Genomic DNA, 22,956 nt, shown 5'->3' with positions numbered 1-22,956 from the left:
AAGTCTGGTGTAATCCAAATTACAGACAGAGCATCTGTTCAAGAACAGGTCTTTTTCTTTTGTAGCTTCTTGTAAATCATCAGAAACCAAGAGTGGGGTTTCAGCAGTTGTACCATTAGGATGCATTGTTCCTATTGTAATAGGGATGTCACCTGTCATTGCTTCCTAGAATGTGATACTGTTCATTCCAGGGTTTCCTGGTGTTATTTGTTGTAAGGTACACAGGCGGGCAGGATAACTGTTGCACAGGCTGGGCCTGCCAGCGGTTCTGCTACATCTCCTTCGAGTTCTGTCCAGCTGCCTTTTTCTGGACAGTAGCATATTGTAGATGACTTGTAGGCTCCCTGGAATGGCAGAGCAAAGAGCCTTTAGAGAAGTGCCATGGCCACCTTATTGATCACATTTACATCAGGAAGAAACACAATATTGTTTCTCTGCTCTTGCTAAAAAATTCCAAATGAAACCCGTGGATTTTAAACTCTTGCACGCTAAGGGAAATTTTGAGATTGGTGAGATTTCAAAATCTGGGTTTTTGCATTTTGCGTGACTAGTAATAAAAGTCAAGCACCTATAATACACTAAATGATTAACAAATCCTTTATGATAACTTACCTCAAGTTGGAAATTATCCCCCTGGCTTAAGTTAAAAAAAAAAGAAAAACATCTTAAATATTCAAATAATTAAAGTAAATTGGATTTTAGATTGTTGCCTCACTTTTCCATTTTTATCTTACTACTACAGAGAATCAGAGATGGGGTTCAAAACCAGTTTAAAATAAACTGGATATGAAGGCTTGCCAACTTCTTCAACATTGACTTATTTATCTTGAAAAGGCCACATGAGAAATAAAAAATGTCTTTAATCTTGTTTCCTTTGTCAACCTCTGAGGCTAGTGCTTGTATAACATTTCCCTTTCTAAACCAAAGCAGCTTTGTTTTTACCATAGGCAAGAAACAAACAAAAATCCCAACCAACATAATTGCTTTCTGAAAGTGTATTCCTGATGTCTGCTTCCAAACATACATACTCTTGCAGCTATCAATTTCCACCAGCAAACAAGCACATGTACGAGTATCTAGTGATACACATTAGTACACATTTATTTCCATATAACTAATCGCTTTTTAAACCTTCTCAAAATTTTATATAACAGTCTTGTTGGAAGCAAAAGAAATAAAACTAATTAATATTATTAAAATTCCCAATTAATCTTATAAAACCAACACACATAGATAGGAAAATATAGGAATGGTCATCATTTAAAAAGTGACTGTGTAGACCATTAGACCCTATGTGTCTTCTGATGTGATGTCATTTGAATTACACAGCCACCTCCTTACATGTTCTTGCTAAAATAAATAAATAGGTAAATAAATAAATAATAAGTAAATAACCAAAAATTTTAAAAAGAAAAAAGATGAACTTAAGTCCTTATCTCTGATTTCCAGTCTATAGGCAATATGGAGACAGAGGACTATTTTTAAATGACAACATAAGGAAATCATTAGCCAATTCCAGAATGTTGGATATTCTATAAGATAACTGACCTTGCTTTTGCAACAAGTCAATAGCATGGGACAGGCAGAGGGGCAGGCATATTTATCCAGATTGTAAGAGATGTATGAGATATGATAACCAAATACAAGGGAGACTTTTTGGATCCTGATGGGAACACATCAAGTTGAAAAATACATTTTTTTCAAGTCAATGGGATAAATTTGAAAAGGGATTGGGTATAAAGAAATTATTGTGAATTTTATTGAGTGTGATAATGATAGTGTATTTACATAAACAAATGATTTTTTTTTTAGAGGAATACTGGAGCATTTAGGGTGAAATAACATGTTTAGAATTTGCTTCAAATTGCTTCAACCAAATTTTCTTAAAGGGAGGATAAATGAAGTAAGTATTGCAAAGCATTGATGGGTGTCGAAGTTGGATGGTGCATCAACAAGGGCCCGTTGAATTCTCAGTTTTTGTGTATGTTTAGAAATTTTCATGATAAAGAGGGGGGAAAGTGGAAAGCAATGATAAATTACATAATCCTAAATAGAATTTGTGGATAACTGAACAATTAATTTCCATTTTTTATGCTTTGCTGGTCAGAAACTTTTCAGACTCTCCCAAACAGTTTTAACAGAACATTTTAAAAAACCACTTCAGTCTGACTTTTAGTTGGAAAGCATGGGGGTGTGAGAGAAGCAGAGACCTACCGCATTTTGTGATACAATTGACCAGATAGCAAGCCAGCTCCACAGAAACCACACTGATTCTATTTCACTGCTGAAAGTGATTTACTGCGTGCACATAAACATGATACTCTTAAAAGGTACTTGTGTGGGTGGTAACACATTTGGAGGGAAACAAAAAGTAAGCACAAATAAAAAGGAGGAGGAGATAAATGTGGACACGTACCATACTCCAGCTATAGCCTCCTACAAGGTAAATGCTGTCATCAAGCACTGCACAGCCAGGACCACTGCGACCCTCCAAAATGGGAGTTTGGAGAATATTCCACTGGTCACCTTTTGGATCATAGCATTCCACGAGCATTACATCGAGGTGGGAGAAACCTAGGTGACATAGCAAAATGGAATCACCAAAGAAAGAATAAACTCTCAGGGTTCCAATTTCAGGCTAGGGCTTCTTTTTGAAAAAGGACTAGAGCAAAGAAGTATATAATTGTGTCTTTGAAGACACATGGATAAGTTTACCGGTGAAACTGGGAGATGTCAGAAAGACCTAAGAAACAAACAGACAAACAAACAAACAACAAACACCACCTCCAACCCCCTCCCCGCCCCTAAACTCCAACCCTGAATGTTTTGGATTAATTTGAAGCAAAAATGCCTGGCTAGATGTCATTGGTAAAGTTTGATCGACCTTCGAGTATCAGTAAAAGTTTATTTAAACCTTATTTAAAAAGGTTTAAAATAGTAATAGTTAAAGCAAGCATTTTACAGACTGCTTACAATAAGCTGGTCGTTTTCTAAGTGCTTTGTATAAAAGAGCTCATTTAAGCTCCTCAATCACCCTATAGATATACCATCATATTCATTTTATAGACGAGAAACTGAGGGACAGAAGGAGTAAATGGCCTGAGTTAGTCACACAGCCAATAGACAGGCTGAGTCTTGAATCCAGGTGAACAGTCTTCAAAAGTCACACTTTTATAGATTAAACTTTATTGCTTTCCTTAAGTGAATATTCACTCTCTCAACATCTTCTACTTTTTTTTTTTTACAGTGTGACTATATGTATAAACAGCTGCGATGATGTGAATGGTTTCCAACATCTACTAAGGATCAGGGTTTAGGGTGGGGGCTATCTTCCACTGAAGGACTTTTCCCACTTTTGATAAAATTTCTCAGTGCCTGGAGCAGTAACTAGGGTGTAGAGAACAGCTCATTTTCCCAGACCCCACTGAAGCCCTGCCTTTCATTTAAGGAGTGAAAAATCTTTCATGGGAGCTTCAGGGTCACCGAGCAGATCACACCTTTAAGGATTTTTTTTTTTTAATGGCTAAATGCATGCTGTGCGTGTTTGCTAGCTGACAGTCGCAGTGCATATGCCACATATGCTATATTAATCAACATAGTGATCTCTTCAAAGTAATTAAAAAGATAGACCAAAAATTAGAAAAATTTTCATTCTTGAAGAGGTGGACAGACTATTTCAGACCACAGACTTTTTACACAAAATAAATCACACGAGGGAGGGAGCCACACATTTGGAATAAATCACATTTAGGAGCAACAGAGCAATGTGCTTACTGCGACCCTGTGGTGCAATCCTTTCCTTCACCATTAAGATCTTGGTGATGATTGTTGAAGCATTTATACTCACAATGGGATTTGCGCAGTTTCCCTAGTGGTATCTATGAGGATATGTGTGCCTTCTCTGTACCGAGTACCTACTTTGACTATAAGCCTCACGATTACCAAGGAAAGGATGGATAATTACCCCATTTTCTATAGACATGAGGTAAATGTCTAGAGTAAGATCACACTAAGTGCATAACTGGGATTCAGATCCAGGCTTAGATGCAAGATCCACACTCTTTTCTCCTTTCGCAATGCCTGTACGGAATCACCTTATGTGCTATACCCAGATGGCCTGTTTCTCATTTCATTCAATTTCAAGGATCATGGAAGGTCAGAGCTGGAGGAGATTTTAGAGAACAACTTGACCAGCTTCTTCATTTTTAGATGAGAAAATTGAAATTCAAAGAAGTTCAACAATGTTCTCAATATTACAGGTCTCACCATGTGACCCAGCAATCCCACTACTGGGCATATACTCAGAGACAACCATAATTCAAAACAATGCATGCACCCCAATGTTCAAAGCAGAACTATTTACAATAGCCAGATCATGGAAGCAACCTAAATGTCCATCGACAGATGAATGGATAAAGAAGATGTGATACATATATACGATGGAATATTACTCAGCTGTAAAAAGGAATGAAATTGGGTCATTTGTAGAGATGTGGATAGACCTAGAGACTGTCATACAGAGTGAAATAAGTCAGAAAGAGAAAAACAAGTATATTAACACATACATGTAGAATCTAGAAAAATGGTACAGATGAACCAGTTTGCAAGGCAGAAATAGAGTCACAGATGTAAAGAACAAACATATGGACACCAAGTGGGAAAAGGGGGGTGGGTGGGATGAATTGGGAGATTGGGGTTGACAGATATACACTAATATGTATGAAATAGATAACTAATGAGAATCTGCTGTATAGCACAGGGAACTCCACTTCGCTATACAGTAGAAACTAACACAACATTATAAAACGACTATACCCCAATAAAAAATTAAAAAAATCAGAGGTATCTCCACTTTCCTTTCAAATTCAGTGTTATATACATGCACACAAACGACAAAAAAGTTGCAGCCATATACATATATGAGGAGGGAAAGGACCCAAAATATGGCTCTAAAAAGACTATGCTTTAAATGTTACTTATTAAAAACGCAAATGGAAAAAATTTGAGAATCATAGATGGTTTGATATTCAACTCTTTAAAGAAATAATTCTAAATTCAGACATGAAATTCTACTGTTTTCTTTAAGAAAAATCACATATTTGCTTCTTTGTGCAGCTCTGACTAAAGTTCTTTATGATTATTACAAAAACAATTTTCTGGAAAAAAATCCATTACTTTGATGATAAGAAATAATTTATTTTACTGAATTCATTGTTACAACAAATTGTTCGTGCTTTTCAGTTATTAATGCTCTAGTTTTTTTTTCTGTAGACATCATTATTCATTTCTTGAATGTGTGTGGTAACTTCAAAATAATCCTATCTGCAGGAGAGCCAAAATAAGTGCTTGCCCAAGGGTACTGCTAATTTGCAAAGAGTAGATTTTATTTGGTCAACATGTTTTTTACTTGGTTAACTATGATTATCTAACGAGAAACCCCCTTAGCAAGAAACATGAGATGCAAATGTTATTGTGATTTAAAAAAAAAAAAAGACCTTTCAAATGATTTCCTCCAATTGCATACAAGCGATCATTCATTACAGCCAAAGTGTGGATGGCGCGTTTTGTGTTCATATCTTGTTTTCGAGCCCAGACATCCATGACGGGGTCATAACAATATAGCCATGGGACATATTCTCCATTGTGTACACCCCCTGTGAATTAAACACACACACACAAGTCAAGAAAGTGCCTTGGAACTGAACTTGGTAACGGAAAGTGGAGAATGACTTGCCTGAAATGTATATTTTCCCATTGTGCACTGCTCCCGCGTGAGCTGCCAGGGGCTGTGGCAAAGAAGACACATAACGCCACTCGTTTGTTTCTAGGTTATAGCACTCCACGCTGGACAAGTAGCCAGTTTCATTCCGTCCACCAACAACGTATAAATGTTTGTCCAACCGACATGCATAGAAACTGGCTCTTCTACAGTGAAAACAAAACAAAACAACCCAATGTAAATCAGAAAAGGAGCCCAGTCAGTCGGGGGGAGGGGGCATCAGAAAAGTGTGCAGACCTTTGGAAATGACACATGTCGCTCCCTTTTAAATCTGAGACCTTGTATAGCAATCATCCACAGTGCCCGTTCTGGTTAACATTATTGATACCAAAGTCACAGTAGAGGAGAAATTCACCAACTCTTTGTTTCAGCTCTTTTAATCTTGCTTTTTAAACACTGTTAAAGTGTTCACTAATGTTTGGGATATTTGGTACCTTGTAAGGATATCACAGCTCAGTAAGACAAAGTGAAAAATGAGGTAGATAATGTAACAATAATAAATTATCTTGACATTCACTTTCTTTATGGTCCTTCAAGGGTCATTGTTCCCAATTTATAAGAGAACTACATCATCAAAATTTTTCTTCAATTATCATTTTTTTCTTTTTTCCTCCCAGTATGACTGCAAATAGAGAAACTTTTGGAACTGAATACAGTGTTGAAATTTTGCTCTTATATAACCAATTTTAGGAATTTCATCTATGTAGCTTTTGGTGTTGATTCTTACAACACCAAAACACAAAATTTTAAAGTCTTTTTTCAAGGGAGACTATTTATTAAATTATCCCACCCGCCATCAAAGGCAAAAGACATGCAACCTGTGTTGAAAGGACTGGAGACAAGGAGGCCAGTTCTGAGGAGGAACATAATCTAGGAGTGAGAGACTGAGGCCCTGAATTAGAGTTTTAGTAGAAGACATGAAAATGGGTGATGCAAGATATTTTAAAGGAAGATGTAAGGCTTAGTTACTAATAATATATGAGAGCTGAGGAAGAAAAGAGGTTGGAAGAGAACTCAAAGATTTGGAGCTAGGACGACTAGGTTGAAATCTTAAGCAAGTCCTGATCTTTTGCTTCCTTTTTGTCACTGATACTACTGGAATAATGTACTTCGTAAGGATAACATGTGGTTCAATACTGAAAAAGTACAATTGTGACGTGCCAAGCTCCTCAGAGAACATAATTTATGTTTGATAAATTAATGGTCTTTATAAAAATTGATGCCAAGACTCTTGGGCAATGTCAATAGCAAAATGAAGAGTCCTAGAGGTTTTGAATCAGGTAGACTTGTATTGTTTGGAGATTTTCCAAGCTGTGTTTACAAAGTGTCAAGACCTCTGGGAAGCAGTATATAGCATCTTGAGGAACAGTTTGGTCTCTGGAATCAGATTGCCTGGCTATGTGACTTATTGGGTGTGTGGCCTTTGACATGTTACTTAATCCCCTCAGCCTCAGACTGCTCATCTGTAACATTGGGATGATGATGGTACCTTCCTCGTGGGGTTATCTGTGAACACACGTGTAAAGTGCTCATCATAGTGTGCAACATTTATTCACGCTCAGAAACCGGCAGTTGATATTTTCTGGATAAAAAGTTTTAAAAAATCAGCCATCAAGATGTTTGCATATAAATTTTCCCAACCGTATTTTAAGTGACGGCTAAATTCTTTAATTTTTTTAACACAATTCAGTACCATATACGTATGGCATACGTTGTAGATGGTGATGTATGCAGTTTTATTTTTTCCAGCTTTATTGAGGTATAATTGACAAAACTGTAATATATGTAAAGGGTATAATGTGATGATTTGATATGTGCATACAATGTAAAATAATTTTCACAATCAAATTAATTAACATCCATCAGCTCACATAGTAACTTTTTTTTTTTTTTGGTGAGAACACAAGGTCTACTCTCTTAGCAAATTTCAAGTAAACAATACAGTATTAACTATAGTTACCATGCTGTACATTAGATCCTCAGAACTTATAATTGAAAGTTTGTACACTTTGACCAACCTCTCCCCATATCCCCCACCCCTATCCCCTGGCAACCACCATTCTAATCTCTGTTTCTTTGTTTGACTTTTAAAATAAGATTCCACATGTAAGTAATATCATACAGTGTTTGTCTTTCTCAGTCTGGTTTATTTCACTTCGTGTAATAACCTTCCATTTCATCCATGTTTACCACGCAAACGGCAGGATTTCCTCCTTTTCTATGGCAGAATAATATTCCATTATATATGTTCACCACATTTTTCTTTTTTTATCTGTCAATAGACGCTTAGGTTGTTTCCATATCTTAGCTTTTGTGAATAATGCTGCAATGAACATGGAAGTGCAGATATCTCTTCTAGATACTGATTTTGGTTCCTTTGGATACGCTAGGTATGCACAAGCGGGATTGCTGGATCATAAGGTTGAGTTTCTGGATAGTCCGGGAATTGTTAGCATCATTGATAATTTGAGAGTAATATTGTGGCTATGTTTTTTCCTATATTTTCTTGATGCTTTTGAAAGAAATATGTGCTTTGGAAAACTCAGAAAGATAATGAAGAGAGCAAATAATGGAAAAGGGGAGAAGGATAAAAATAGGGAGGAGAATAAAGAGCAAATGAGATGGATTTCATTAAATAAGGGTTGTTGTTAACCTGGGCCCATGTCTTCTGAGGGATATATGAAACTCTGAAATTGTAAAGAAAAGTTTTAATAAAATGTCATACATATATATATACACATATATATGACATTTATATATGTATGTATGCATATATGTATATATATATACATAATGAATGTGCATTTTTTTGGAGGAATATGTTTGGAGGAAGGTTTTGGGGGGAAGTTTCTAATCAGATTATCAAGGGGATTAATAACCTAAAAATTTGGGATTTTCTAGTATAAAGAAGTAAAAACTCATCTAAATATAAAGTTAGGTTTAAAAACAATAGCAGAATTAAGTGCACACAAATGGACCACTGGTTGCTTCCATTTTTCTAACCAGATTTCAGTTGCTCTCTTATTAAATATGATAGGTCAAGGTTATTTTACTAGCACTTTTACCTCCTCAAGTTAAAATATTTGACTGAAAAGACTGACTCACATGTACAAAAATCAGTACTAAAGTAACACAGATATTTCTTTGCATTGTTGATGCAAGGGTAGGTCAGTATCCTTCTTCCATATGATTCTACGACAGGTTTTGGAGAGTCTGAAATAGTTCACTAATTTTACTAATAGGCCATCTTTAGTGGGCCAATCCCATAATTTGGACCATGTGGGTGATGTCCTATATTCTGAGCTCTTCTACGTATTATGTGCCATATTCTGGTATAAAAGAGAAAAATGTTAGTCATGACAAGTGTGAAAAGCCTCTTTTTTAATTAAATTTAGATAGTGGAGAATAAGAGAAAGATCTCCTCTTGGCAGTGCGAATTCCCTTTATCTTGTCTAAAGTTCACTTTTCTCATTCTTTCTGATCTGGTTCCTTCCTCCCTCTCTTAACCCAAGGGAGCCTTCAGAACGCTCTCCTTTCAGCCCAGGCATTCCTAGCATGATGCTCCATGTGTACTCCTAGCTTTATCCACACAGTGTCACTGTTAGGTTCTGAATGGGAAAAAAATCAGTTGGTTTCACTTCCTGACTAAAAGTGCATTTTTATGTAGAAATTTTAAGAGAGAAGGTTCTGAATCTCTTATTCCCCTTCATGCCCAAAGTGAGAATTCATGAAATGCATGATAGAAACACTGGATAGTTAATGGTCTATCAGCAACTGTGAACATTTGCTCGAGGCTAAAATTTTACCATACCAGGTCTTTCCTGGGAATTTTCCCTGCCCCCCTCCTCCCCACATGAAGAGCACACCTGATTAGGCTGTTTTATTTTGGGGAAACAGGAAGCTCAAGATTTTTGAAGACTTTTTAATGGAATTACACCATTTATATTTCAAATTGTTCTTCTCTCCCTCCTCCACCCTTTCACCCCTTGACCCAATGCCCGAGGTGATATTCAATGAACTAAGTTTAAAAAGACTACCAATGACCTCCATAAATATATTTTGAACCTGTGTATTGTATAGATCTTTACAAATCCTTTTGACCCTTAGGGCGGTCAGTTTATATCCTAAAGGGTGAGATTAAATTACTATAACTGTATCTCAGTTTCAACTTTTGACTTTTATCATCAGGTTAAAAACAACAAGATTTTTCAAAAAGAATATTGTCTCCCATTGTTTCTTGTCAGGCTGCTAGAAACAAAGTGTATAAATTTGGAAACATGTTTGATGTATTTGCCTCTAGCTTTTCCCTTACTCTGTGAAACTTAAGCTTTGTTACTGGTGCTCTCCAAATGACTTTTGACCTTCCTTCCTCCCTCCTTTTTCTTTTTTCTTTCTTTCTCTTTCTTTCTTTCTTTCTTTCTTTCTTTCTTTCTTTCTTTCTTTCTTTCTTTCTTTCTTTCTTTCTTCCTTCCTTCCTTCCTTCCTTCCTTCCTTTCTTTCTTTCTTTCTTTTCTTTCTCTTTCTTCTTTCTTTCTTTCTTTCTTCCTTTCTTTCTTTCTTTTTCTTTCTCTTTCTTCTTTCTTTCTTTCTTCCTTCCTTTCTTTCTTTTTCTTTCTCTTTCTTCTTTCTTTCTTTCTTTCTTTCTTCCTTTCTTTCTTTCTTTTTCTTTCTCTTTCTTCTTTCTTTCTTTCTTTCATCTTTCTTTTTTTCTTTCTCTTTCTTTCCTTCTAGCCTTCCTTCCTTCCTTTTTTCTTTTTCTTTTTAGTTTCCGGGACTAGCTAAGGGGTAATATCTCCATAAGAATAATACCTAAAATGTCTACTTTTTTTGAAAACAAAATGAAAGTCACCAAAGCATTTTTATTAATCTGTGTTCATTTTTGCCCTCTTCTTACTGAAGAATCAAATCCTAAATCTGAGACCAAAATAACTTAGCAGCTTTACATTTATCTTTGTACTTTTGACTAGTGACTTCTGTCAGTAACCTCATAGGTAGCGGGCATACAATTCCTGAGCTGTCCTGTGGTTGAGTAAGCCTGGAGTTCACGTGCCCATTTCTCTGCTGAACTGGGAGGGTGCTCTGCACTTTTATTATACCCTCTTGGAAGCTCTGATGAGGTAAGATAGCCTAGGAATTTGCCCAGCCAGCTCTGTAAGAGTGGGTGACCCCAGAGGTGGTTTTCAATGTATTTCTATTATTCTCAATCAGTTTGGTAACTTCTCAGCATAATAACAACTTCTCAGCAGTTTGGCAGCAGCTAATGGAAGGAGGGAGGTGGGGAACTTCTGGTGAGTTTGATTCATGATCTATACAATGCAAAATTAACTCAATTAAATGTCTCAAGAAACCTCTTTTCTGATCTGAAGAGTATCTCATATATTTTAGATTTTTTCTCCTTCTTTGTTTAATCACCAATTAAACCATGCTGGTAGCTGACTGTACTTGCTATGCTGAATGGAAGCTTGGCAATGACAGAAGAATTTCATTTTAAGTTATAGATTGCTGCCTGTGTCAACCAACCCATAGGAGATATGGAGCTAGAAGATTGACTGGGCATTTGTGAGATCTGCCTTTTCCCGTTCAGCTCCGGAAGGAGCTCTTTATTTGGTCTATCGAGTTGATTGTTCTAAATCTAAAAAAAAACTTCTTTTACTAGGGACCTGACATGATATACCATAATGACTTCGAAAGAAACGTTAAACAGTCCATCCTGTCAACGGTGGCTGCCGGGCGCCGACAGACCATGGCAGGTCTTTTTATCAGGTCAATGAGCTGCTAAAAATTGTCTAAGTAGGACCCTGCCATGATAGGCCATACTGCCTCAGAGGAAGTCATTATAGAATATCAAGTAAACAATACACATTTTAAAAAATTACTAATTAGGTTTTGCTGCAATACTTCTCATCCTCAGGGGCTCTACAGTGAGATAATTGACCGCGACGTGAGTGATGCCTCCCAAACCCAAGGCGTGAAGGTTAATTATCGTGGTGAACAGCCCCCAGCAAAGGGGACCATGGTGATGAGTTGCTGACATTTCAAACATGTTATTGATGTGTGCTTTTAAAATGTGTTTTTTTAAATAAAACTTTTTGGAGTGGTTTTGATGAAAGGATAAAGTGATGCAGCTACAATAACAGCAACTGGAAAATAACCCCAAAAGGAGAGAAACAAGGCACATTGGAGAAAGACATCAGGAGATGCTTTTATATATACGTATATACATAACAGAAGGATTGAGAAATTTGTCAGGATATTAAGTGACTCAGAATAATATGTTGAGGTACCTTTGAACTAGACATTCTTAATAGTGTCTGTGGTCCTTAGACTATATTGTGCCTCATTATTTTCAATGTACAGCTTTTAGTCTCCTGAAAGAGAGTTTTAATATACTTGTATGGGATGGGAAGTTAGATATTAAGTTTCTTTATAGCAGAAGGTCATACTCTCTTTCTGCAGTAATGTATATTTTGAGTGAATGGTATGATCTGAAAGTTTCTTTTTAATTTGGAACTTATGATTAAGGATTTGACTTGATCTCAGTGTGATCTGATTGAGTGTTTAAAAAAGATGTTAAGGTTATGAAGGAAATAAGAAAGAAAATTATTTCTTAGTTCAATAGAGAAGAGGAAATAGGTTACAGCTTATTGTCACTATTATATTGGAGAATTTGCTCAAGAGGATGTTGAGATATTACTTGAAAAGAACCAAGTGTTCAAGATTTAGTATGTGAATTTGTATGTGCATATTAAGCCATGGCCTCCTGCCTAAGTAACAGTCAGGAGAACGGAATATGTATAAACATAGTTGCCTTATTGTCCTTTGATTCTAGGAGAATTGGGTGAGATAAACACTGCCTAGATTAAAAGTGAGAGGACAGTTTGCAAAACCATTTTTTTTTCTAAGCTAACAGATCACCTGTTTTTTGAATGTATGATGGGGAGATATTTAAGGAGGTAAATGTAAAGAATTTGAGATAGTGAAACTGGAAAACTTCAATATTGAAATTTCTACATCAAAGTATATACATATCATTGTGAGAATGGTGTTTTATATTTCAGTGATAAGATTTATGTATATTATAACTAAGAAGAGTGGAATAGCCAGTGAAATTGTAGCTCTGCTTGTCAAAAAACCCAGTGCAACGTGGAAAAGGAAGACAAGTCATGGAGGGCGTTATACTAAGTGAAATAAGTCAGATAGAGAAAGACAAATACTGTATGATATCACATATATGTGGAATCCAAAAAATATCACAAACTAGTGAATCTAACAAAAAAGCAGCAGACCTATAGATATAGAGAACAAATTAGTTGTTACCAACCGGGAGAGGGAAGGCGGGAAGGGTAAGGTAGGGGTAGGGGATTAAGAGGTTCAAATTATTAAGTGTAAAATAAGCTACAAGGATATAGTGTATAACACAGGGAATACAGCCAATATTTTATAACTATAAATGGAGTATAACCTTTAAAAATTGTGAATCACTGTATTGTACACATATAATATTGTACAGCTACTATACTTCAATAAAAAAGTGAACCTTAGCTAGTAACAAAAGTCATACACATTTTTATTCCTACATTGGAACAAATAATTGAGTTATTTGATGATTTTTCTGCATTGAGTTAATCAGGCAGTTAATCTAAGTTCACCAGGCCAGGTTTCGTTATCTTGCCTCCTGTGTCTTTCATTGGTTCTGTTTAGCGTACCTTATCGTGGAAAACCATTCAGCATCCTTGCTTATGGTAAAGCAGCCACAAATGTTTCAGACACAAGAAATAAACACTTACCGTTCTTGCATGGGCGGAAGTTGTATCCAGCTATTAAATCGGGGATCATATCTGCTGACAAAATTTGTACTGTGTTTTCCTGTAAGAATATATTTGAGACACTTAAAACTTAGATTTCTTTGTTGTCTTGCACATTTAATAGTATTTTATAAGATGCCTCTGTTCTCAGGTTTCACAAACATATGAATTAAGTAGAGGGACTATTTAACATGGTCTGAGAAGTGATGTCAGAAGAAAAATCTATGGCCCCTTCAAACATTTTTCCTTTTTTCTTTTTTCTCTTCCACTTTTTTTTGGGGGTGGGGGGTGGATGAGTTGGAATAAACATAAATCAATCATAATAATAAAAGCAAGTATGTTTATCAAACTAGTTTTATCCTAAAGTTAGCATAAAATTTCTGTATTTTGGTATTTATATGTTTTAAAAATGTGAAGTTATTGTCTATACATAATCAGTTCCAGAGACTACCTTGTGTGATATCTCTGGTTAGAGCCTTTTTTTTAAATGATCCAAGAGTTCTAGCAGTGGAAGAGTCCACTCTGTCTCCAGGGAAATAACAGCAATCACTGCAGTAAGAGTAGGAAATCAGTTGTAGGCGCATGCAAGTTCTGTTGGTGCATTTGCGGACAGCACAGTTGCTGTGATGTGTCGCAGGCACATTGCTGAAATGGGCATGAGTCCTCAGAGCTGGTTAACCAACTTATCTCCTCTCTTGAGCCTAAGAAACACGGTAATGCCTCCAAAGTATTAAAATGAATCTTATTTTATATACAGATTGACACCAAAGCAAGAAATAGAAGCAAAAGAGTGTATTCCACTTTCTGTGTAGCACTCGAGATGACAATCATCTAAAGCACCTGAGATCTTTTTAAAAATTAATTAATTAACGAATTAATTCATTGGCTGCGTTGGGTCTTCGTTGCTGTGCGCAGGCTTTCTCTAGTTGTGGCGAGCGGGGGCTACTCTTTGCTGCAGTGTGAGGGCTCCTCATTGCAGTGGCTCCTCTTGTGGAGCACGGGCTCTAGGCGCACAGCCTTCAGTAGTTGTAGCACATGGGCTTAGTTGTTCTGCAGCATGTGGGATCTCCCCGGATCAGGGACCGAACCTGCGTCTCCTGCGTTGACAGGTGGATCCTTAACCACCGCGCCATCAGGGAAGTCCCAGCACTTGAGGTCTGAACTCTAAAAGTCTGTTTTTTTGTTAACATATGTGTAACTAACCATTGAAATATGGGTACCAAACTTCACCAGGGGAATAAACAGATAGATTGTGTGTGTGTGTGTGTGTGTCTGTGTGTGTATCTGTGTACATGCACTCACACAGGCATGTATACACAACACAATTATTAATTGCACAAATATATATTGAGCACCCAACTGTGTGTCTTATACATTTTAGGTTCTGGGAATATGTTAGTAAACAAGAAAAAGTTCTCATCCTTGTAAGTAAATAAACACAAACTTGTAAATAAACACATATATGATACAACATCAAATGCTGTAAAGAAAAATAAAGCAGGGATTGATAGAGGGGAAGCTGGTTTCAGTAAGATGGTCACCTGTCACATACATCTTCTGCAAGCCATGCAAATATCTGCAGAATTACCTCTTGGGCAGTGGGGAAAGTGAGTATAAAGTCCCTGGGCTGGCCATGAGTTCAAAGCCAGCAAGAATGCTGGGGTGACCTGGACAGAACTCAGAAGCATATCAAGGTCCAGACACGGTGTGCCTTGTGAACTGGTGTCAAATTCTGTCTTTTGTTATAAGAACATAAGGAAGTCACTAGATGGTTTTGAGCAAATGAGAAGCATGGCTTCACTTTCCTCTTATCATGATCACTCCGGCTGCTGGGTAAAGAATAGACTATAGAAAGGCTGCTCTGGAAGGGGGGGGGGACTTGTCAGGAGGCCATCGCAACAGGCAAGGCAAGAGCTGGCCTGAATGAAGGTGGAAGCAAGATATGATCAAGTTTGGGGTCTACTGTACGGGCACAGTCAATAAAATTTTCTGATAGATTGCACTTTGGTATAAGAAAAAGTGAGTAATTAAAGATGACTGCCAGGTTTTTAGCCACAGTAACTGGATGGAAGGTCATGTAATTTGCCGAAGTGGGGATGACCAGGCAGGAGTAGTTGGGGGGTTAGGGAGAGAAGCCATGGGTTCTGTTTTGAACTTAACCTTGAGAGGCCTATAGGATCTCAAAGTGTAAGTGGCTGGTAGGTCACTGGCTAACTGGGGCTGCAGGTGCAAATTTTGGAGTCATCAGTCCAGAGATATTGTTTAAAATCATAGAACAAGATGAAACTCTTCAGGGAGAGAGTACGGAAGTGGAACACAATGAGTCCTGGAAATGAGCCCTGGGGGAGAAGAAAAACCAGCAAAGGAAAAGAATTGTCAGAAGCAGGAAGAAAAGTGTGGTGGAATTTTGGAAGCCACGTCAAATAGTGTTTCAAAAAGAGGAGTGAGCAATGGGGAACTCACCATAGGATCCAGAAACACGGGGGTTGGTGGTGACCACGACAGGCATTGTTTCAGCGGACAGGAGGGGACGAAAGCCCGAGTGGGGACTCCTCAGGAGAGACTGAGATGTAAGAAGGCAGAGGCAAGAGGGTGGGCAGTGCTTCTTAGGACTTTTGACATAAAAAGAAGAAGATTATAGCAGGAAGATGCAGGATCAAGAGAAAGTTTTATTTGGTTGTTGGCTGTGTTTTTAAATTCAGAAATACTCCAAAGTCCTTGAGTAGGCAAAAGGGAATGAGGAATAGGCTTTAGGTTGGAGCAGAAAGTTACAACAGGGATACGTTTTATCTAAAATATATGCGTAGCAATGGATTTGGCAGTAGCAAGATGAAGATTTTATCTCTTAATTGCTTCTGTTCTCATTGGACTAAGAAGAAAAGCTATCAGCTAAGAGTGAGGAGGAAGGTTTTGGAGAAAGAGGTATTTGAGGAGAGAGAAGGTGTGTAATAATTAACTCAGAGGGTGGAAGAGTGCATTGACCAGGGAAATTTAGTGGAGTTGACTGGTAGCCAGCATGGTTCATTAGTGACCAGCATGGCCGTATGGTTTCCTACGTCCACATTTAGTTGCTTAGGGGGAGGGGAGAGGTGGAAGAGAGCTGGGTTTAATCAGGACCAGGGCTTTATCAGGCAAGTACAATAAGACAGATGGACATGAGGGCTGCAGGTGTATGCATTAATATGATTATAAGAATGGGGAATAGGATATAAGCTTAGGAAGGAGGGAAGTAAAGGCATGAGGGGGTGATGGACAATGAAAAGTGGTAGGGTAGAGTGAAGGAGGCGGCATTTCCAGGATAACAGTGGGTAGCTGCCACATAAAGGGGCAGCAGGTGGTAACATCTGAAGACATCCTTTAAAGTGGTGAGTTTTAAGGATGTGGGAGTGGCAATGAGGAGGAAGTAGAAAAGTTACCTGCCTCCAATAATATGAAGTGTAGAGGTGGGTGTAGGGAAGAGAACACAGTCCCCATTGAAGAGGGAGGCTGGGAAAACAGTCCTCTCAGAGAATAGCCAGGCTTTGATTAGAAAAGAAATTGAAGGGCCCATTTAGGGAAGAATTTAAGGATTATAGGGATCTTGTTAATGTGAGATCATGAGTTCCAAGGATTACATGGGTGGGTTTGGATGACCTGGTTGCGTGGTAAATCAAGTTTTATTTGGGGATTACAGAAAGAGTTGGGGATTAGAGAAAGAGTTAAGAGTTGCCAGCAGTGAGTATGACCCAAAAGACTTGGATTCCACAAAGGGAGGCTCCTACTCAAAGAAGGAGTATGTCTCGAGTCAGTTTATAAGACAGTCTGTAGAATTTACAATCATTTCCCTGTAGGAAAAAAGTCATTCTTGATAGTCATGTTCCAAGGTTAATTCCCGAATGTGGTTAAGAGGAATGTAGAATATACTCACCATGAAGAAGAGCGTTTCTCTGTGATGTTTGGTTTAGAATTTCCATTTTGAGGAAGACATCTGCCTCCTTTCAGCAATGGGGCAGATGCCTTCACAGGCTGAGACTGGTGGTAGAAATGAGCAGTGTTTGCTTTGGTGGTAATGGTAGTGGCCTTCACTCAGAGAAAAGGCTAAGCGGGGACTGGTGTGATACGGGTGTGAGATGAAGAAAGAGTTTCCGGGGCCCGAGTCAGTGGTGTGAAAAAGGGGCAAGCATGGAGGATGGGGAGATAAAGAGGTTCTGAAGTTGGCAAAGGATGTGCAGAGGAGACAATAAATCTCAGAAGGAATGAGTGTGGTGGAGTGAGGAAGGGGAGATAAAATGGAGACGTTCATTTCTTCCTTGTGACTTTTACTGACACTACTTAGAAGCTTGAGAGTGGTGGCCACATGCTATGGAATTTTGGATTACTCTTCATTCCTTTAGTTTCTCCTCATCATTTCCACGTTCCTCTAACTCTTTCTCCATTTCTTGTCTTTTTTTGATGATGTCCTGTCACCAGACGTTGCTGTTGACCGTCACTTGGGTGATTGGTAAAATGGGGCAGGGTGGCAGTTTTTAGCCAGTGGCGGAGGGGAAGGAAGCAGGAAGGAAAGGAAATCCCCCATGGGCAGTTTTTTGAGGAGTCAATCATCAGTAAGTGGCAAACGTAAATTGGTTCTCTGTAAACTGGGGCACCACAGAATACGTGCATTTATGTTAGAATATTACAATGCAGTCTATCACTAATGACATGAAGGGAGTTAATAGGAGTTAATATCTATAGCTGAGTAGAAAAAAAGATATGTATCCTGCTTATATTTCCAGTAACTAATATGTTTTATGATTTGAAATTTTGGTCCTGTAATCAAGACAATCAGTAAATAAAATTATATTTGTATTTTATGAGCACATATCTGTGTTTCATGAGCATGTATCAAAAGGTACATTTTTGTATTTCATTCAAGGACATGCATCTCAGGCACCATTTTCATAAGAACTAAAGTTTAACTTAAGATTTCACCTTTGGAACTGACGTACACATAACATTTGAACTCATGGATTTTTAATTTTTCCTCCCTGCCAGCGATGAAATTAAAACATGTTATATATTATTATAGGATTGCTGTTCTTTATAAGTTTTGGTATTAACTGCTTACTTTTTAGTTGTAAGAGCTATTATATATGAAAAATCCCATATTTTTGAGATGATGGGGTTCCTTCATGGTTTTCTAAGTGGGGAATAATGAAGACCGCTTTGGGAGCGAGTGAGAGCTGCTGTCCATGGTGATACAATACTGATTTAATTTCACAAGGTCAAAGGCGAGCACATCATTGTTGTTTAATATCTAATCAAATACATATGTTGATGTGAGGGGGGGAAATGTGATACACTGGTTAAAGGCTGAGGCTCTGGAGTCAGACCTACACTGGAATCCCTCATCTTTTTGCAAGCTCTGTGTCCTGGCACGTTGTTTAACCTCTTCTGACTTAGACTCTTCAGAGTAAAACTAGAGCAATCACAGAACAGGTCTCATAGGATGGTCATGAGGATTAAGTCACATGATGCAGGTGAGTGCTTAGCAAAGTTCCTGGGAAATAATGAGTACTCAGTAAATACTACAACTAATACCAAAAAGGTCAGCTGTGGTTGACCAGATGTATGGAATATGAAGCTACATGGAAACCATTTAAAGGATGGTGGTGGATGTGTGTGTCAGTACCCAGTTGAGATGTCTTTACCAGACTGGTGCATCTGTTCCCTAGCTGCTGTGGCGTTGGTTGTTCATGGTCACAGTTGCTCCCTCTCTGGAGAACTGCCCTCAGCTGAACAGACCACCTCACTGCCCACCCTCACCCCCACCTGGGGGAAGGCCCCAGCCAGTGACTGATTGGTTGACATGAGGGTGCAAAAGACTGGCCTGCTTGCCTCACAGTGTAACCAGTTCTCCTCTACTTAGGAGATGCTAATCAGTGGCTCATCAGCATTTACCCAGATCTGTACTAAACGACCTCACAGGCCAAACAAGTCAGGGATGGAATGCGGAATGACTCAGGCTTGCAGGTAGTTCTAAACGAGGGTCTTACAGAAAGAGAGAGTTAGCTGGTAGGCCCATATGGATGGAGACTAAAAGTAAAATGAACATACAGTCATTAAAGTTTTACTAAAATTCAATTTTGAGCCTCCTAGTGGCTAAAGCAAGAGACATTAAATCACATGATTAGCATCAGAAGTAATTGTTAAAAGCAAGCAGTGCCTCAGTACTTTGGTTTGACAAGAATTTGTCACGCGGGTCTTCACGTGGAGCACGCTGAGTGGTGGCCACGAAAGGTGTCCCCACAGGAAACGCAATGCTGTGCTTTTCTGTAGTCTTTTCTCACGGCATATTTGTTGAGGGCTTTAAACTGAACCACTGCTCCTCTTAGGGGTAGGGAGGAGGCATTGGTGAGGTCTGGTGGCACAGTTTTATGGGGATCTGAATTAGCTCAACAACAAAATTTCTATTTTCTAGACTAGAGGAAGGAATATGTCCCTTATACTCGCCCCTAATCTCCCCACCCATCCTTTCGGCTGTGTGTCTGATAGAAGTTGACCGGTACACAGCGGCAGGTTATTTTGGCAGGGGCATAAACCCAGGGAGCGGGTTTTCTGTGTTGCTGATAAAGGTCTGTCTCACAGGAATGGGAGGTTCATAGTGTTTTGTGAAAACTGAGTTGTTGCCCCCAAGACTGGTCTTTTAACACAGGCTTATCCCACGTGGGAAGGGAGGTGGGCTGAGACGGCAGCATCATTAGAAACAGGACTTTGCAAGGAATTCCTGGGTGGTCCAGTGGTTAAGACTCCACGCTGCCACTGCAAGGGGTGCGGGTCCTATCCCTGGTCTGGGAACTAAATCCCAAAGGCTGCTCAGTGTGGCAGAAAAAATAAAAAGAGAGAGAAAAGAAAAGAAACAGGACTTTCCAATCTTCTCTTGTCATGTGTGTTCTCGTCATGTGTTAGGTTTCATCTGGTCTTCAAAAAAAAAAAAAATTCTGCAGATTCTCTCTTAAATAAACCTGCTGCCTGTGCACTGTTTCCTTATAAATGCTCCATTCTGCTCAAATCACTTCCTTGGAAGAAGAGGTTAAACAGGAAATGGAGAGTTTACAGTGGATTGTATATTGGCCAGAGTTTTTGTTTTGTTTTGTTTTAACATATAAGATCCATCATTGCAAAGATAAGTTAGAGGAAAGATATTAAATATCATTCTTGTTCCTGATTCAAATTTTTCTCCCAAAGCCCAGGAACTGTCTTTCCAACACTGAACGATCTGAACCAACAAAGCTGATCTTGAGAAAGAATGTCCCCTTCTCTTCAAAGAAATGTTCTTGGAGGGTAACCTGGGTTGTTTTCCTTTAAGATTTTCTAGAATGAACAGATGTAACAATTTTCTATAATTTGCCTTGGTGCAGATGCTGAAAGAGAACATTCACCATAAAATATATGCAGTATATGTAATTTCAGCTGGCTGTTCTGGGGTTTTAAAGTAAAAATGTGTACCTGCAAGCTGTTTTATGGTTTCTCAGTCATAATGATCTCTGTTACACAGAAGGTTACAACTGCAACCCTTCCTTCACGTGCAAGATTTCCAAAAATATCTTGATAATTTTGCGTGTTCTGCAAGGCGCAGTGTTCTCCCTTCGTTGGGCTTGGGAAGTGTATTCAAATGTTTAATTTCTCTTTGTGATACAATTATGAAGTAATTGCATCAACAGGGAAGATGGTGGATAATCAGTGGACGAAGCCCTCGTAAAAGATGCAGCAGCCAGAGTAGGGGTCAAGTAATACACGCTGCGAAGGAGCTTCCGCGCAGGTTATGTACAGCGCAACAGCAGATAACGCTTACTTATTGAAACTGCAGATTATTATCCTGATTAAATGGGAGAAAAGTGGTGGAGAAGGTGGTGAGAATTCTTAATAGCTGCTGCTTGCTACCTGCCTCGAGGGAGTCTGGGCTCACGCTGGTGGCGTTCCTCAGGGGATGGATCAGGAGAGGGGCTGGGCGTCACGGTGACGCCAAATCCCCAGACAGGCCATGAGTGAATGCACTGCTACGTGCATCCTCTGCCAGCTCAACGCTTGACCCTCCCTCCAGTTGTCAGCCCACTTCACCGACTACTTCATTTGTCCCTGCTGCACAGAGATATGTTTTCCACGGTAATTACAAAATGGACTGCCACTGGCGCCTCTCATCACACACAGACTTGTCGAGCACCCACGATTAAGTGGTTCAATAGTTACCATTAGGGTTCCATTGGTCCTCTCCACCCAACACAAACAGGAAGTTTTCCACCTCCACAACGCAGTGATGGGCACTGTTGTATGGCATAACTGGAATTGAGAAAAAAAAGAAGACGTATAAAATTTTCCATCTTAGGACTTGATACCTTGGCTCACTAGTTATGTTTTTTCACCAAAACGTATAAAACGTGAGACTAAGTCGGAAGGAGGAAGAGCACATAGACAAGCAGAGCGGGGCACCCCCGCCAATCCACCGTGGCTTGGTGATGTGTTCCCAGCAATTGCCAACCCCACCCCTTTTGATTAATTTTACATAATGTTATTCCGCAAATTAGTCAAGAACAACCTGTGAGGCTGCTTTCAATTCTTCGGTCCTCCTCACCTGCCTGATGATGGGGATCGCGCAGGCTAAAACCATGACCGACACTCCCAAATGGTCAGGGCTGGGGCTTACTTCTTGGAAGAAATAACCCAGCATCCATTGGAGCCATTAAGTTTCTCTGCCCAAACTTGGCTTGCTGGCAATCTTTCCATAAACAGACTCAGGGTGCTTGGTTGCTTTCTATTCCACAGCAATGAGCAAGCTGAATTTCCATACAGTTTTAAGTTTTTAAATTAAGGTCCTGCTGATTTAATGCCTTCTCCAAATGTATATGCTTAATTTCCTGTACAATGTCATTAGCAGCACAATCACACATTTTCTATCTATCTGCTTAAGAGCTCTTCTGGAACAAAGATAAAAACTGTCAGGAACATCACAGATATCCATTCCCCTCGTCTTGCCCTGCTTTGCCCCCAAATGTGGTGGCTGAGAGGAGGGGTGTGTGATCCAGAAACCCACCAAAGCCAGGTTTCTCTGGATCTGTTCTCATTTACATTTTCTTTTGGGGAGACACACACGACCAGAATGCGACACCCCTGTCACCCTGCGTGCAGTGCGGTGTTAGTCTCTGCTATCATAATGTCATATGGTGAATGTAAACTTACACAGCATTAGTTATCATATCACATGCAGTGGTTTGGGCCCAGTGACACCAGTAGGAAAAATGATGTCCTTGTTCAGCTCATCATATGGGCACCTTAAATCTAGGTGAGGACAAATGGAGAGGTGATATGCATGTTCGGGCAGGGAACTTATTGCTTGACACGGATCAACAGAGCACT

The 22,956-nt window shown here is 38.9% G+C and overlaps 1 protein-coding gene across 1 annotated transcript in view; it reads right to left on the bottom strand.

Moving 5' to 3' along the window:
• Window positions 1-203: 203 nt before the first annotated feature.
• The window catches only part of KLHL14 (kelch like family member 14), a 94,222-nt gene continuing 71,469 nt past the window's right edge, over window positions 204-22,956 (bottom strand). The window contains exons 3-8 of the mRNA XM_057700289.1: window positions 21,793-21,882; window positions 13,567-13,645; window positions 5,735-5,925; window positions 5,496-5,654; window positions 2,417-2,574; window positions 204-344 (exon numbers count right to left, since the gene is read on the bottom strand). Of these exons, the coding sequence (XP_057556272.1) occupies window positions 204-344; window positions 2,417-2,574; window positions 5,496-5,654; window positions 5,735-5,925; window positions 13,567-13,645; window positions 21,793-21,882 (818 nt within the window). The remainder of the gene's footprint in view (window positions 345-2,416; window positions 2,575-5,495; window positions 5,655-5,734; window positions 5,926-13,566; window positions 13,646-21,792; window positions 21,883-22,956) is intronic.

The sequence above is a fragment of the Hippopotamus amphibius genome, chromosome 11, assembly GCF_030028045.1.
Source record: "Hippopotamus amphibius kiboko isolate mHipAmp2 chromosome 11, mHipAmp2.hap2, whole genome shotgun sequence".
In the NCBI taxonomy this organism is placed as follows: Eukaryota; Metazoa; Chordata; class Mammalia; order Artiodactyla; family Hippopotamidae; genus Hippopotamus; species Hippopotamus amphibius.
This window is presented reverse-complemented; position numbering and strand designations above follow the sequence as displayed.